The sequence below is a fragment of the Parus major genome, chromosome 1 (genome assembly GCF_001522545.3).
Source record: "Parus major isolate Abel chromosome 1, Parus_major1.1, whole genome shotgun sequence".
In the NCBI taxonomy this organism is placed as follows: Eukaryota; Metazoa; Chordata; class Aves; order Passeriformes; family Paridae; genus Parus; species Parus major.
The window spans coordinates 4,264,296-4,276,368 of NC_031768.1; the positions used below are offsets into that span (position 1 = coordinate 4,264,296).

Genomic DNA, 12,073 nt, shown 5'->3' on the forward strand with positions numbered 1-12,073 from the left:
CAAGGGGCACTTGATGCACAATTGCTACTGAAAACACACCCATCTCACACCTGGAGAGGAGAGACACATTGCTGCAGGCAGCAAGAGGCTGAATGACAAAATAGGGTGTGACTCCCTCAAGGCACCGCCTGCAGGCTAAACTTCCTTATTTAATTCAATTAACTCAGAGTCATTTCATCAGACACAGCCACCAAAACACTCAGCATTCCTGGACATCTTGCTCTCTTTTCCCTGGGTTTGTTCAAGGACCTGAAATATCAGAATTAAAATAATCTCTTGGCTCACCCTCTTGAGTTGCTTTTCTCCTTTTTTTTTGTTTGTTTGCTGTTGGTTTTGATTTTTTTAATTAGACACTCAAAGCACTTCGTACACTCAATCCAGCAACTGCTTAAAAAAAAAAAGAAATCCAGGTAAACAGATATAAAGCACGACTAAAGAAAACTGTTTGTTAAAAAAAAAAAAAAGAAAACAATTTATTTGGTGCAGTGTTTACATGTAAGATAATTGCATTTCAGTACCAAAAGAGAAAACAAGACTAGTGGAGTAATTTCATTCAATAAAGATTTATCCTTCTTAACAAAGTGACTTGATATGGCTTTTTGATCCTCTACCACGATTATAAATTATTTTCAAAACCCTCATTCAGGTGGCACTCGGATTGGAATTAACATTTTGCTAAAAACATTCAGGCAGACACGTAAAGGAGAGCTGTAAGGAATCAGAAGCCAAATTTAACAAATGAGGTAGTTCATCTCGTCCTGCAGAAACGCAGTTTTGTGTTTCCTTGTAGAAAACACCCAGTCTGTGTGTGTGTGTGTGTGTGTGTGTGTGCAGCTCCAGGGGCAGCACAGCCTGCCTGCAAACATCTGCCCTTTGCCTTTCACAGCAGGGACAGCTCCAGAGTCACCCTCAGTGTGCTCAGCCAGGGACCTCAGCACTGAGACTGCTCCTGCTGCAGCTCTGGGACATCCCTGCCCAAATCCCACATCCACAAAGTGCCCACTTTGGGTTCAGAGCAGCTTAAGGCAGAACAGCACTTTTTGTAAGGTCTGAGGCAGCCAGACTGCAAAGCCTGGCTTTGGTTGACGGCTGTGTTGAGATCCTGAGGATTTTTAACTACCTGAATATACAGTATATATATATATATTTATTTTATTTTCTGTGCCTGGACTGTAGTGCATGAAAAGTTCCCTTCATATATATCCCTCACCCTCTACTCTCCTGAGACCCCACCTGGAATCCTGCATCCAGCTCTGGGATCTCCAACATGGACCCCTTGGAGCGAGTCCAGAGCCACAAAGGAGCTCCAAGGGCTGGAGCACCTCTGCTATGGAGACAGGCTGAGAGAGCTGGGGTTGTTCAGCCTGGAGAAGGCTCTGGGGAGTCCTCAGCACCTTTTCCAGTTCCAGTGGGCCTACAAGAGAGCTGGAGAGGGACTTTGGACAAGGACATGGAGTGAAAGGACAAGGGGCAGTGACATCAGACTGAAAGAGGGCACATTTACATTAGATTTTAGGAAGAAATTCTTCCCTGTGAGGATAGTGAGGCACTGGAACAGGTTGCCCAGGGAAGCTGAGGATGGTCCATCCCTGGAAGTGTTTAATGCCAGGCTGGATGGGGCTCTGAGCAACCTGGGATACTGGGAGGTGTCCCTGCCCATGGCAGAGGGGTTGGAACTGGATGATCCTTAAGGTCCCTTCCAACCCAAACCATTTTGTAATCCTATACTAAAAAAAAACATTCATTTCCTTTTAAATTGCCAACCAGCAGCTCGGAGATTCAACATTCACATTGCTTAACATTTAATTTAAAAACTACTAAACCAACTGTCTCAGCATCCTGCTAGGAAAATCTGAAATTAAATCGTGATTTAAATTGTCATTATAAGCCTGATCATCAAGCAAAAGTTACTCAACAAAAGAGAGAAATTTCAGCAAGCAGTTCACAGAATGACTCTGCCAGGCACCACAAGGAGAGGAAAGGTGCTCACTGTGATAATCCTTCACTGATTAAGATCCGTCACTGTAGCCAGCACAGAACCAAGTGTGCAATCCTTCATGTTACTTTTAAAAAGAAAAATCAAAGAGGAGAGATGAAATCAACCGCAAAGTGAATAAATATCCCAGGCCCCCATGGCTTCATTAATTCTTGTCCTCAGGAACATCGATGAGCAAGGAGAGTGTTGTCATCTGTTTGCCTGTTTTAAAGACAAAACAAAACAGAAAACAAAGGTTCAGGTTCTGTTTTAACAATCACTTGGATGTTTCCCAACACAACAGCTTTGTTACCATGCAAGTCACATTTATTGAGGCCCCACACTTCAGGATGTGGGGCCTTAAAATTTATGAAAAATCCTCCAAATATTTTACCTGCATGTTTTTATAAATCCAGTCTGTAAACACAGTCATGTTCCCGTAGACTCCAGGTTTGTTGGGAGTGGCACAGCCAGTGCCCCAGCTGGTATCTCCAACCAGCCACCACACAGAGTGGTGCTGGGTCACCAGAGGACCTCCACTGTCACCCTGCATGGGACACAAACACCTTGTCAGTGACACAGCAGCCAGGAAAAACCCATTCCATTTCACTCCAGGAACACAGCTTTAGGTCCAATATAAACCTGCCTGCCATTTAGGGAGTCACTAAAACAAGATATGCTGGCAATTCTGGTGTTAAATGATGTCTGCTTCCAATAGGGATGAAAATAATTTGCCCAGAGCCCTCCAAGTAAGATTGGCATTACTGACTGTCTTGTTTACAAGCACAATGCTGTGATTAATAACACAATAATGATAATAATGCCGTGGTTATGAGGAGCATTTGATCACTTTCAGGTACCAGGTAACAAACCATCCTTGAAGCATTAAAAAGAAGCCTCACCCTCCTTGGGAATTCAGTGAGAACTCAGCACTGGAAGCCATTCAGACAATGAAACAAAAGCTTTCCTCTTTAAAGGGATGCACCAGCAAAGGAACCAGAAGCCCAACCAGATGTAATGCAAATTTTTAATTTTGGGGGGGCACAGAATTTATTTGAGATGAATAGAATAGAATAGAATAGAATAGAATAGAATAGAATAGAATAGAATAGAATAGAATAGAATAGAATAGAATAGAATAGAATAGAATAGAATAGAANAGAATAGAATAGAATAGAATAGAATAGAATAGAATAGAATAGAATAGAATAGAATAGAATAGAATAGAATAGAATAGAATAGAATAGAATAGAATGACAGATAGATAGATAGATTCACACATAGCCACCCTACTAGCAAGGCCACAAAAATAATCAGATCATTATTAGCTATTAATTAGGAATAATTACCTGACAGGAATCAATTCCCCCTGCTAGGTCTCCAGCACAGATCATTGTAGGCAGAATCATTCCATTGTAGATATAAACAGAATTACACCTCGAACGTTCTATTAAGGGCACCGCAACGAAATTCAAGTTATTTGATGTTTTACCTGGGATTTAAATATACACAAACATGCAAAGACAAAGTCAGAATAAGCATCACATTACTTAAACCTCCTAGAAGCAGCAAGATGGAAATTTAAGATTTAAGGAGTCTACAAGAGGTCAACAGGACTTCTCCCAGTACCTTTATTTACAAATAAAACCCCTTTCCTCCCTTTCCTTTTTCCAAAAATTTCCTTTTTCCTTGCAAAATTTTCTTGCACCATTCTATTTCAGCCTGAGGTGGTGGAAAGGAGCAGCTCCTGCCAGCAGGGGCAGAGAATTATCTCCTGATTGGGAATTTCTGGCCCCCAGTACTGATCTGAGGGTCCTTTGCAGTCTGCTGAATGCAACACATCACAACTTGCTGTGAGACAGAATGCCCTGGGTAAATACTGGGGGCTGTAAAATGGGTGAAATAATAGTGTATGAACAGATCTAATTCAAACTGCCCCATCAGCCCATAAAACAATATTCACAGGATGAAGAGGACTAGTTTATGGGAAAAAATCAAAATATTCCAGAAGTACTTTTTACCTCCTTGGTACTCTGCTCCCCACCCTGATATCCAGCACTGCTGGTTAGGCTGGAACATCATTCCTGGATTGGGCAGACAAACTGGCCTCACAGTTTCTGCAAAACAAACAGAATAACCAATGTCCAGGCAGAAAACAAAATAAATTTAAACTGCCAGCACTTACACACCGTGCATTCCCTCTGTACTCTACATTCCTTGCAGGCAGACAATGCAGGAGGCAGCAGAAAGTTTCCCAGCTGCCCTTTCCCTAAGGGGTACCTGATCTTCACCTCAAATCTACATGATCATCACCTCAAATCTCCCTGATCTTCACCTCAAATCTCCCTGATCNTCACCTCAAATCTCCCTGATCTTCACCTCAAATCTCCCTGATCATCTCCTCAAATCTCCCTGATCTTCACCTCAAAGTGAGGAACAAACAGGCAATGGTTCTACCTTAATTCATCAGGTTAAATAGAACAATTAACACCAGCTCCTCTGAGCAGCAGAAGACAAAGAAAAAATTCTGAAAACTACAGCTCTGCATTCTCTTTGCAAAACTCTGCTGAAAATAATCACAAGACTGGCAGGATTCAGTACTGATATACACAAGAAGTGTGCAGCACCAGAACAGACAATCTCCCTGCTCTCAGCAGCAGAAAATCCCTTTCAGATTACTCCTGGTAGCTTTAAACTGATGCACTGAAACACAAAGGGCCTGTACACAAAAAGCACTTCAAGTTTAAATAATGGCTTGTTCTCTATTTTGCACTGATTGCTTACAAACAACCTACATCTGCTTTCATGAAAGGAACTTCTTGTAATGCTGAGTTTGGAAGGGTTTTTTGACCATTATTTGACCTGACTTGAGTCAGGATTTAATCAGCTGCTCCACCACTGCACTTGTAGATGTCTGCACATACAGCAGTGGCTAAACTGTAGAGCATTCTGAGATAAAAGTACCTACCCATGCAATATATTTAAATAAATCTTGCTTAGGAAATCAGATGCTCTGCCCTCTGTCTCTATACCCTGTCTCTAGGGTAATTTTGTGTTCTTCCAATAAGTCTCTACAACAATTGCTTAAAGAATTCAGAAGTTTTAAAAGGTGTGTTCACTGCCACTGGATTTTTCCCTTAAGAACAGAATACCTACCAGTAAAACTCAGTGGTGTCTCCAGCTTCATAAGGGCAACATCATTGTCTTTAGAGTCTGTGTCATAATCTGGATGAGAAATTATTTGTTGCACTCTGTATCCACTTCTAAAGAGCATCTCATCCTGATTCAGAATGCCAGCATAAACCCTCCAGCTCTGTGGGTCAGAAAATCGCCTACAGAACAAAGAAAAAGCATGAAGGATTCCTTCTCTGGTGACAAGAGAGGAATTAGAACCTGCAAAAAATTGTCTTCAGGAGCTGTAGTCAAATATTTGTGTGACCAAAAATGCACATGCATCTGACTACTATTTTTGAAGAATATGACAAACAAATTGCCAGACATGTAACTTGAGGAAAGCTTGGCTGGAGTTTCAATAATGTATCAAAAAAATCTTTGCAGTGGGTTAAGTATCACTGTCCATCCCCTTAATCACTCAGCACAACAAATTAAGTCTGAGACTGCGACACTGAAGCCCTTTGATTTCCATGACTGAGGGATCAGGCAGGTAATTCTGAAGTCTCACATGTCAGTGGTATCAGCAGAAGCCAGAATTAGTAAAAACATGATCTGGTGAAAGAATTTCACTATCTTGAAAATGCCAGGGGTTTTTTTAGGCTGGTTTTGAGTCTTGGTGGGGTTTTTTTTTATATTAAGCACACTTGCTAGGTGTTATTTAAATAGCCTCTTGTGCTCCAGCACAGTTTACAAAAGCTTAACAGAAAACCTGCCACAAGTGTTCAAACTCCCTCCATGAGAAGCACCAAGGCAGTAAGTAATGCCTGCAAGTCACCCCAGCTCCAAAAAACCCCAGATCAGGCTGAAAACCAGGTTTGTGCCAGCTGCTGCTTGGTTGCCATTCCCAAAGCTTTTGCACACTACAGAGCTCAAATCCAGACAACAAAGGAGGGATAAGATCTCCAGGTAGAAATCAACACTTGCATTCCTTTCTCAAGGTTAAGGACAAATATTCTTCCATGCCTTAGTCTCAAACTGTGATCCAGCCAACCAACCATTAAAAATGTTTTTGCTTTGTGGGTTTTCACTCCAACAGAAGCAGCCACCTTTTAAACAAATTCTGCCCTTTCTGAGGGTACCACAGAACCCTCAACTCTCTTTTATAGGTTAAAAATGTACAAAGCATCAGCTATTTTTCTTGTTGATGGCTACATAAAGTGCTCCTTGGATAGATATAAATCTGTATTTAATACTGACTTGGACTTTACTACCCTGTGGCAAGAAGATATGAAGAAATAAATGGCACAGGCATCTTTAAATTGATCATATCTACAGCAGTGTGATATTTGAGAATTTGGAGGCGGGGGTGGAATTTCCTTTGGGTTTTCTCACAGTGTAATTCAACATCTTCATGAAAACATTGTACTGGCTGGCATTAAATTTGGTGCCTTGAGTTTACATCTTAAATTGGGTGGGTATCTATGCTCAACATCACCCATTTCATTTTGTAAATAAGACAAAACATAAAATAAGGCTTCTTGTAGAAAGCAGACAGATGAGCTGCAGCCAGCCTCCCCCAGAACCAATCTTCCCTTAATACTTCAAATTTCCCTCACAGACAAAATACTGCACCGAGCACGCCAGGCAGGGGGAGTAATCCAGTTTGAAAGGAGAGAATTGAATAAAATTTCTGCATTTCAGCTTGAATAAAGGCAGAGAGCCACGGAGAGAGGGGCTCACCCTTCCACACAGTGTGCTGCTGTGACAATCCAGTGGCGGGTGATGATGGAGCCCCCGCAGACGTGGGTGCCCTGCACGTGCAGGCTGACCTGCCACGGCCACTGCCCCAGCACGGCCCCGCTGCCACCCACGATCCTGTTCATGATGCTCACGCTCTTGCTGGACAGGCCACACTCTGAAAGGTCAGTCACACACACAGAGGTTTATCAGAGAGTCAGCTGGGAGATGGATTCTGCACCTCAGGCTTCCCTGGCAGAGAGAGGGGTGCACACACCGTGTCTGACCTGTTGGATGCACCACAGCTCAAAGCCCTGCCCTGACACCAAATCCCAATTAAATTGCAGACCCCCATTAAATTGCAAACCCCACCTGGCAGCTGCTGCTCTCGGTTCACCATAAACTCTTCACACCTTTCAGGAATCTCTGGCAATTCAGACACCTCTGTGCTGTGCGGCAGCAGCCAGGAGACTGCTCAGGACAGGGATCACCACCAAGAAGGCACTGCCCACCCGATTGCTGAGTCTTGGAGAGCAACTGTGCCACAGACATCCCAACACAGCTGCTGGGGACAGATATGGAGCTTCACCACAAGTCTTGTCTCCTCTCCCACCCTGCTCCTAAAACTGCATTATTTGGGAACCAGAGATAAATCATTTGCCCATGCAAAAAATGCAGTTAATGCCACAGGTCCAAAAGGATTTGCCAACCAGAGCATTTCAAAGCCCAGAGAAGCAGAAGTTTGAAAAAGCCAGTGAGTTACCTATGCAGCGCAGAGAAACCACTTTTCCTGAGGCACAGGAACCACTGCAGGAGAAATAAAATAACCAAACATGATCTTAGGCACTCAGTGAAGGAAATGGTGAGCAAAGTCCTCCCTCCAGCTGCTTTCTATCCTTTCTAGCTATATGCCCTGCCCTCAGCCTCATCTTCCTGTGGAGGGTTCCCTCCTTTCTTCACTTTCTCCAGCTACCCCACCAGCAACCATCAGGCTCCACCAAGCCTTGCATCCACCAAAACTGTCCTGTGGCAGACACAAAAGGTGTCCAAGCCTATTGAGAAGCAAGATGAAGAGCAGCTTGAGAGAAAGTTGAGCTGATTTAGGAAGTCACTGCAGAAGAATTAAACAAGGGAGCTTGCAGGCACAGCAGTCTACATGTTTTGAAACTGGGCACTTCAGAGTTGTTTAATGATAATAAAAATGATGCTTTCCACAGTGAAGATCCATGTTTGCATGCTGTGTGTCCATGCGACAGAAAAAAAGGCTGTGCCAGCTGCTGTGAATGTGTTGCAGCTTGTAACTCTTGTCACCATACACAAACTCCTGCTGATGGTCAGAGGGCATTAGGAAAATACCTTTGACATGGCAACATTCTACACAGCATAGAAGGTGGGACATTTTTTTTTAGCAGAGGACAGGGAGGAGTGGAAAATGGCAGCTGTGTTTTTAAAAAGAGGGAAGAACAGTTGCTGCAACCAGATTAAAAATAAAGTCTCTTTCCCCCCAACAATCTCCACTGGAAGATGCACACTTGCATTATGCTGCAGGAGAAGCTACAGCTCTTACAGCATCTGGAAAGGATGAAAGGAGAGAGGCTTTTATTAAAGAAAGATACCTGCTGTACAGCTTTTTGTACAAGTCTATGTTCCCAGCACTTATGTTCAGCTTCATGTAGCTCTTAAAGCTGACTTCAGGCACTACCCCTTGACTCTGGAAATACGTATCCCTGCAAAACAGAAAGCCCACTATGAAACCCAGTAGTGGTTTCAGATTTCAAACAAGTGATAACAATGAGCTGTGCCAAGCCAGAGCTCCTGGCATGACACTAGAAATATTTGTTTTTGTTTTCAGGTGAATGCAGCCCAGCCAGAGCCTCAGATTCTTGAAACATCTGTCAAGTTCCACTTCCCACCAGCCACTAGGTTAAAATAATATTTCCATCTGATATGCATGCACCTCATGGAACAGGGCAAGATGAAGAGTACAATTTCTCTTTTTGCCAGTACAATTTCACAGCAAAGTCTCAGCCATGTAAAAAATATCAATAGGGAAATTTTAACCCTTCTGTGTCTGAGCAAAGGCTGACAGAGGTTGGACTTACACGCTGTAGCCCATGTCTTTGCATGCAATCTTCCCATAATCATCATTCCAGCCATCTTGGCAAACAGGATACCAGGATTTGCTGACAGGTGAATAAACTTCCAGGATAAAATTTGGTCCAAAAAGTCTAACTGCCAGAAAAGGAAGAAAGGGAAAAAGAAAAAACAAAAAAGAAACTAAGAACACCACATGCTATTATTAATTTCTCTTCTTGGGAGTAGTTACCCATAATATCCACTTCATGTATGAACTGATGTTAATTTAATGCTCCCTTCTACTCAAATTCTGAGTAAATATCCAGCAGACAGGAATATGGAAATGACTGACTTCTTTTCATGTCAGGCAATCTCAAAGAACTACCAGTTTCAAAATGTAAATGTACAAGATAGGGCTCATCCTTTCATTCAGCTTTTATACTCAAAATTCTCTTTTATATTCTACCACTAAGACTGCAATAATGAAAATTTTCTGATCTTTTCTCTATGCAACCATATATTTCTTAATCACATACTGTCTATAAATAAAATATGATCTATTGAAAAATACTTTCTATTATCTCTTAATACACCAAATTTCTTCAGAGGAGCCCTTTGTAGAGCAAGAATGTAACCAGGAGCAATTAGCTCTGGCATTCCACCTCCCATTATGTATTTGCTTACACAAGAATTTAATAAAAATAGTTGAAGCAAAAGAACTGATTGAAACAGGCTTCTCCAAGAACCCATTATTCAACCAAATGGAGTGGAACAGCTATGAGCAAATGCTAGCCCTGCATGAGAATGTGCTGGATCCAAGTTTACAGAGGGAATTCAAAGCACTGCTGGAGTTTTCCAGTGTGGCACTGGCACGACACAAGATGCCAAACCTCTGGAATGGGCAAATCAATGTTTCCACCTTCTACCTTCAGCTCTGCACTAAAGCTTCTTCCCTTGGCATCTTTTCAGTTCAAAGCAATGGTTAGGCCAAGCTTTCTTACACAAATGAGTTGGGAAGTAGTTGAAGAACGGAGGGGGAAGAATGAGGAATGCAAAATATGTGGAAAAAGACAAGCCTGACTGAAGACCACCAGCTTTATATTTTCACCTGAAGCTGACTGAGAAGTCACCACTGACTGCTCCATCCAGAGACAATGCTAGATTCAGTTCTGCACAAATCCCACTCAAATTAAAAGGTGATATTTAAAAAACTGACTCAAAGTCAAGGCAGCTCAAACCCCTGAGCCAAGCATTTTATTTCAGCTTTTCAATCGGGCAGGAAACAAACTGAACATCTATACATAGCACACATCCTAAACCATTTTAAAAACAGACTTTAGGCTAAGACAGCCTTGTTGCAACTTAGGCAAGCTCTGGACAAGGCAATCTGCTCCCAGCTGACCATCATCCTGCAGCTGCTGCAGGTTTTTTCGCCCCCAGCCCAGGTTGGTGTCACTCACCACAGCGCATCTCGTCCTCCCCGTTGGGGCAGTCGCTCACTCCATCACACCACTGGGAGGGGGACATGCACACCCCCGAGGAGCCACACTCGATCAGGGAGCTGAGACAGTGATTCTCTACTGCAGGGAGACAAACACAGCCAGGAGGCTGCACATCAGCCCAGCTCTCAAAGAGTTTCCCACTTGGATGGAGCAAACCGCTGGAAGCGGCTCTTACAGCGGGAGGTGGGAGGGAGCCCAGCCTGCCACAGCAGAAGATGGATTGCTCTGTCCTTTGAATCGCTTGTCAGATCAAGTCTCTGAAGCAGCTGATTGGATTTTGGCCACTGGCCTCCCCTGAATAATCAGGCACCGTGAGGTTGTCAGAAAGGAGTCAGCTTTGCACTGGCAAAGCGTTAACACGTGGAAAAGGAGGAAGAGAGTGAACGCCTCGATTACGTACTCTGCTCTCATTTAAAACAAGATTACACCCTTTTAATTTGATTTAAGGAAATCACCCTGCTTAAATCAAAATGAGTCAAAAAAATCATTCATAGGGTCATTCTAATAGTTCTAAATTAACTCTCTTAAAATCATAGTATAGTTTGGAAGGGGTCTTTGAACATCATTTCAGTCAAACCCAAATGCAATGAGCTGGGACATCTTCCATTAAATATCTCTTTCTCTTTTCCTGAGCAGAACAGAAAGAAGAGGCTCCTAAAAACAGCAAATTTTTAGTTTCCTAATATTTTAGCAAAGCAGCTTTTAATGAAAGGGGAATTCAAGACAAACTTCACCTGAGCTGAACAGAACTGGTCCAGCCCAGAATCAGAGCTCAGCCACCCCAGCTGGGGATGACTTCCAAGGCAAACATCCACAGTACAACTTAGAGTGCTGAAACAGGTTGGGCTCATGAAATGTTTACACAAAAGCCCCACAGAAAGAACTAAATGGATGTAAATGACTTCTGCTCCAAGAGAGATCCCACTTTAGCAAAACAAAACACATCTTGACCATTTACAGTCTTGCAGTCAAGTTTTACACACTTACTGCAAACTCCTCCCTTCACCTGAAATTAAGTGAAGCTCAAATTTGGAGAGTAATAGCAGCATTAAAATTAAAAAGAAATGAAAGCACAAAACAAGGAAAGAAAGAAAACAAAACAAAAAAAAACCCCACAAAAAAAAAAAATAACTGAAATAAACAAAACACGAACACCTAAACCTACAAACAAAACTGAGCCATTAAGAAGCAATATTAGTTCATCTCTTAGGAGAAAAGAATATTTTTAATTCAGCATAAAGCATAAAATGAGAATGAGATATTTCTAACTTGAAAATCTTAATACATTAAAAGTAAATAAATAAATAAATAAATAAAAAGAAAAAAACAAAGCAAAACAACTTACCAAAATACCAGATAAAGAAAGCAGCAATTGCACAACAAATGACTATTAATATAGATAATAATATGATTATGGTTTTCCTTAGACCTGAAATGAAACCAAGGAGGAAAAGAGAAATTAGGTTCATGAGTAATTTTCACCCACCAGCACTATTTTATTTGACATTGAAACCAGTCATTTTTAGCCAGACTTTTCTCCATTCCACCATCCTTCCTCCCCAAAAACCCAGCTGCACCAGCAGCCCAGCCAGCTGTCCCTTCTCCATCCACAGGGAAGCTGCTCCTTCCATGCACGACTTGGAAGGGAAGGTCCCTTTCCTTTGGTACC

General features: G+C 42.2%; 1 protein-coding gene across 1 annotated transcript in view; it reads right to left on the reverse strand.

The window, feature by feature from the left end:
- Positions 1-450: 450 nt before the first annotated feature.
- Positions 451-12,073, reverse strand: part of TMPRSS2 (transmembrane serine protease 2) — a 20,529-nt gene continuing 8,906 nt past the window's right edge. Inside the window, exons 5-15 of the mRNA XM_015634784.2 lie at positions 11,750-11,845; positions 10,363-10,482; positions 8,929-9,058; positions 8,443-8,553; positions 7,590-7,633; positions 6,830-7,004; positions 5,132-5,307; positions 3,997-4,092; positions 3,325-3,467; positions 2,370-2,522; positions 451-2,197 (exon numbers count right to left, since the gene is read on the reverse strand). Of these exons, the coding sequence (XP_015490270.1) occupies positions 2,186-2,197; positions 2,370-2,522; positions 3,325-3,467; positions 3,997-4,092; positions 5,132-5,307; positions 6,830-7,004; positions 7,590-7,633; positions 8,443-8,553; positions 8,929-9,058; positions 10,363-10,482; positions 11,750-11,845 (1,256 nt within the window). The 3' untranslated portion in view covers positions 451-2,185. The remainder of the gene's footprint in view (positions 2,198-2,369; positions 2,523-3,324; positions 3,468-3,996; positions 4,093-5,131; positions 5,308-6,829; positions 7,005-7,589; positions 7,634-8,442; positions 8,554-8,928; positions 9,059-10,362; positions 10,483-11,749; positions 11,846-12,073) is intronic.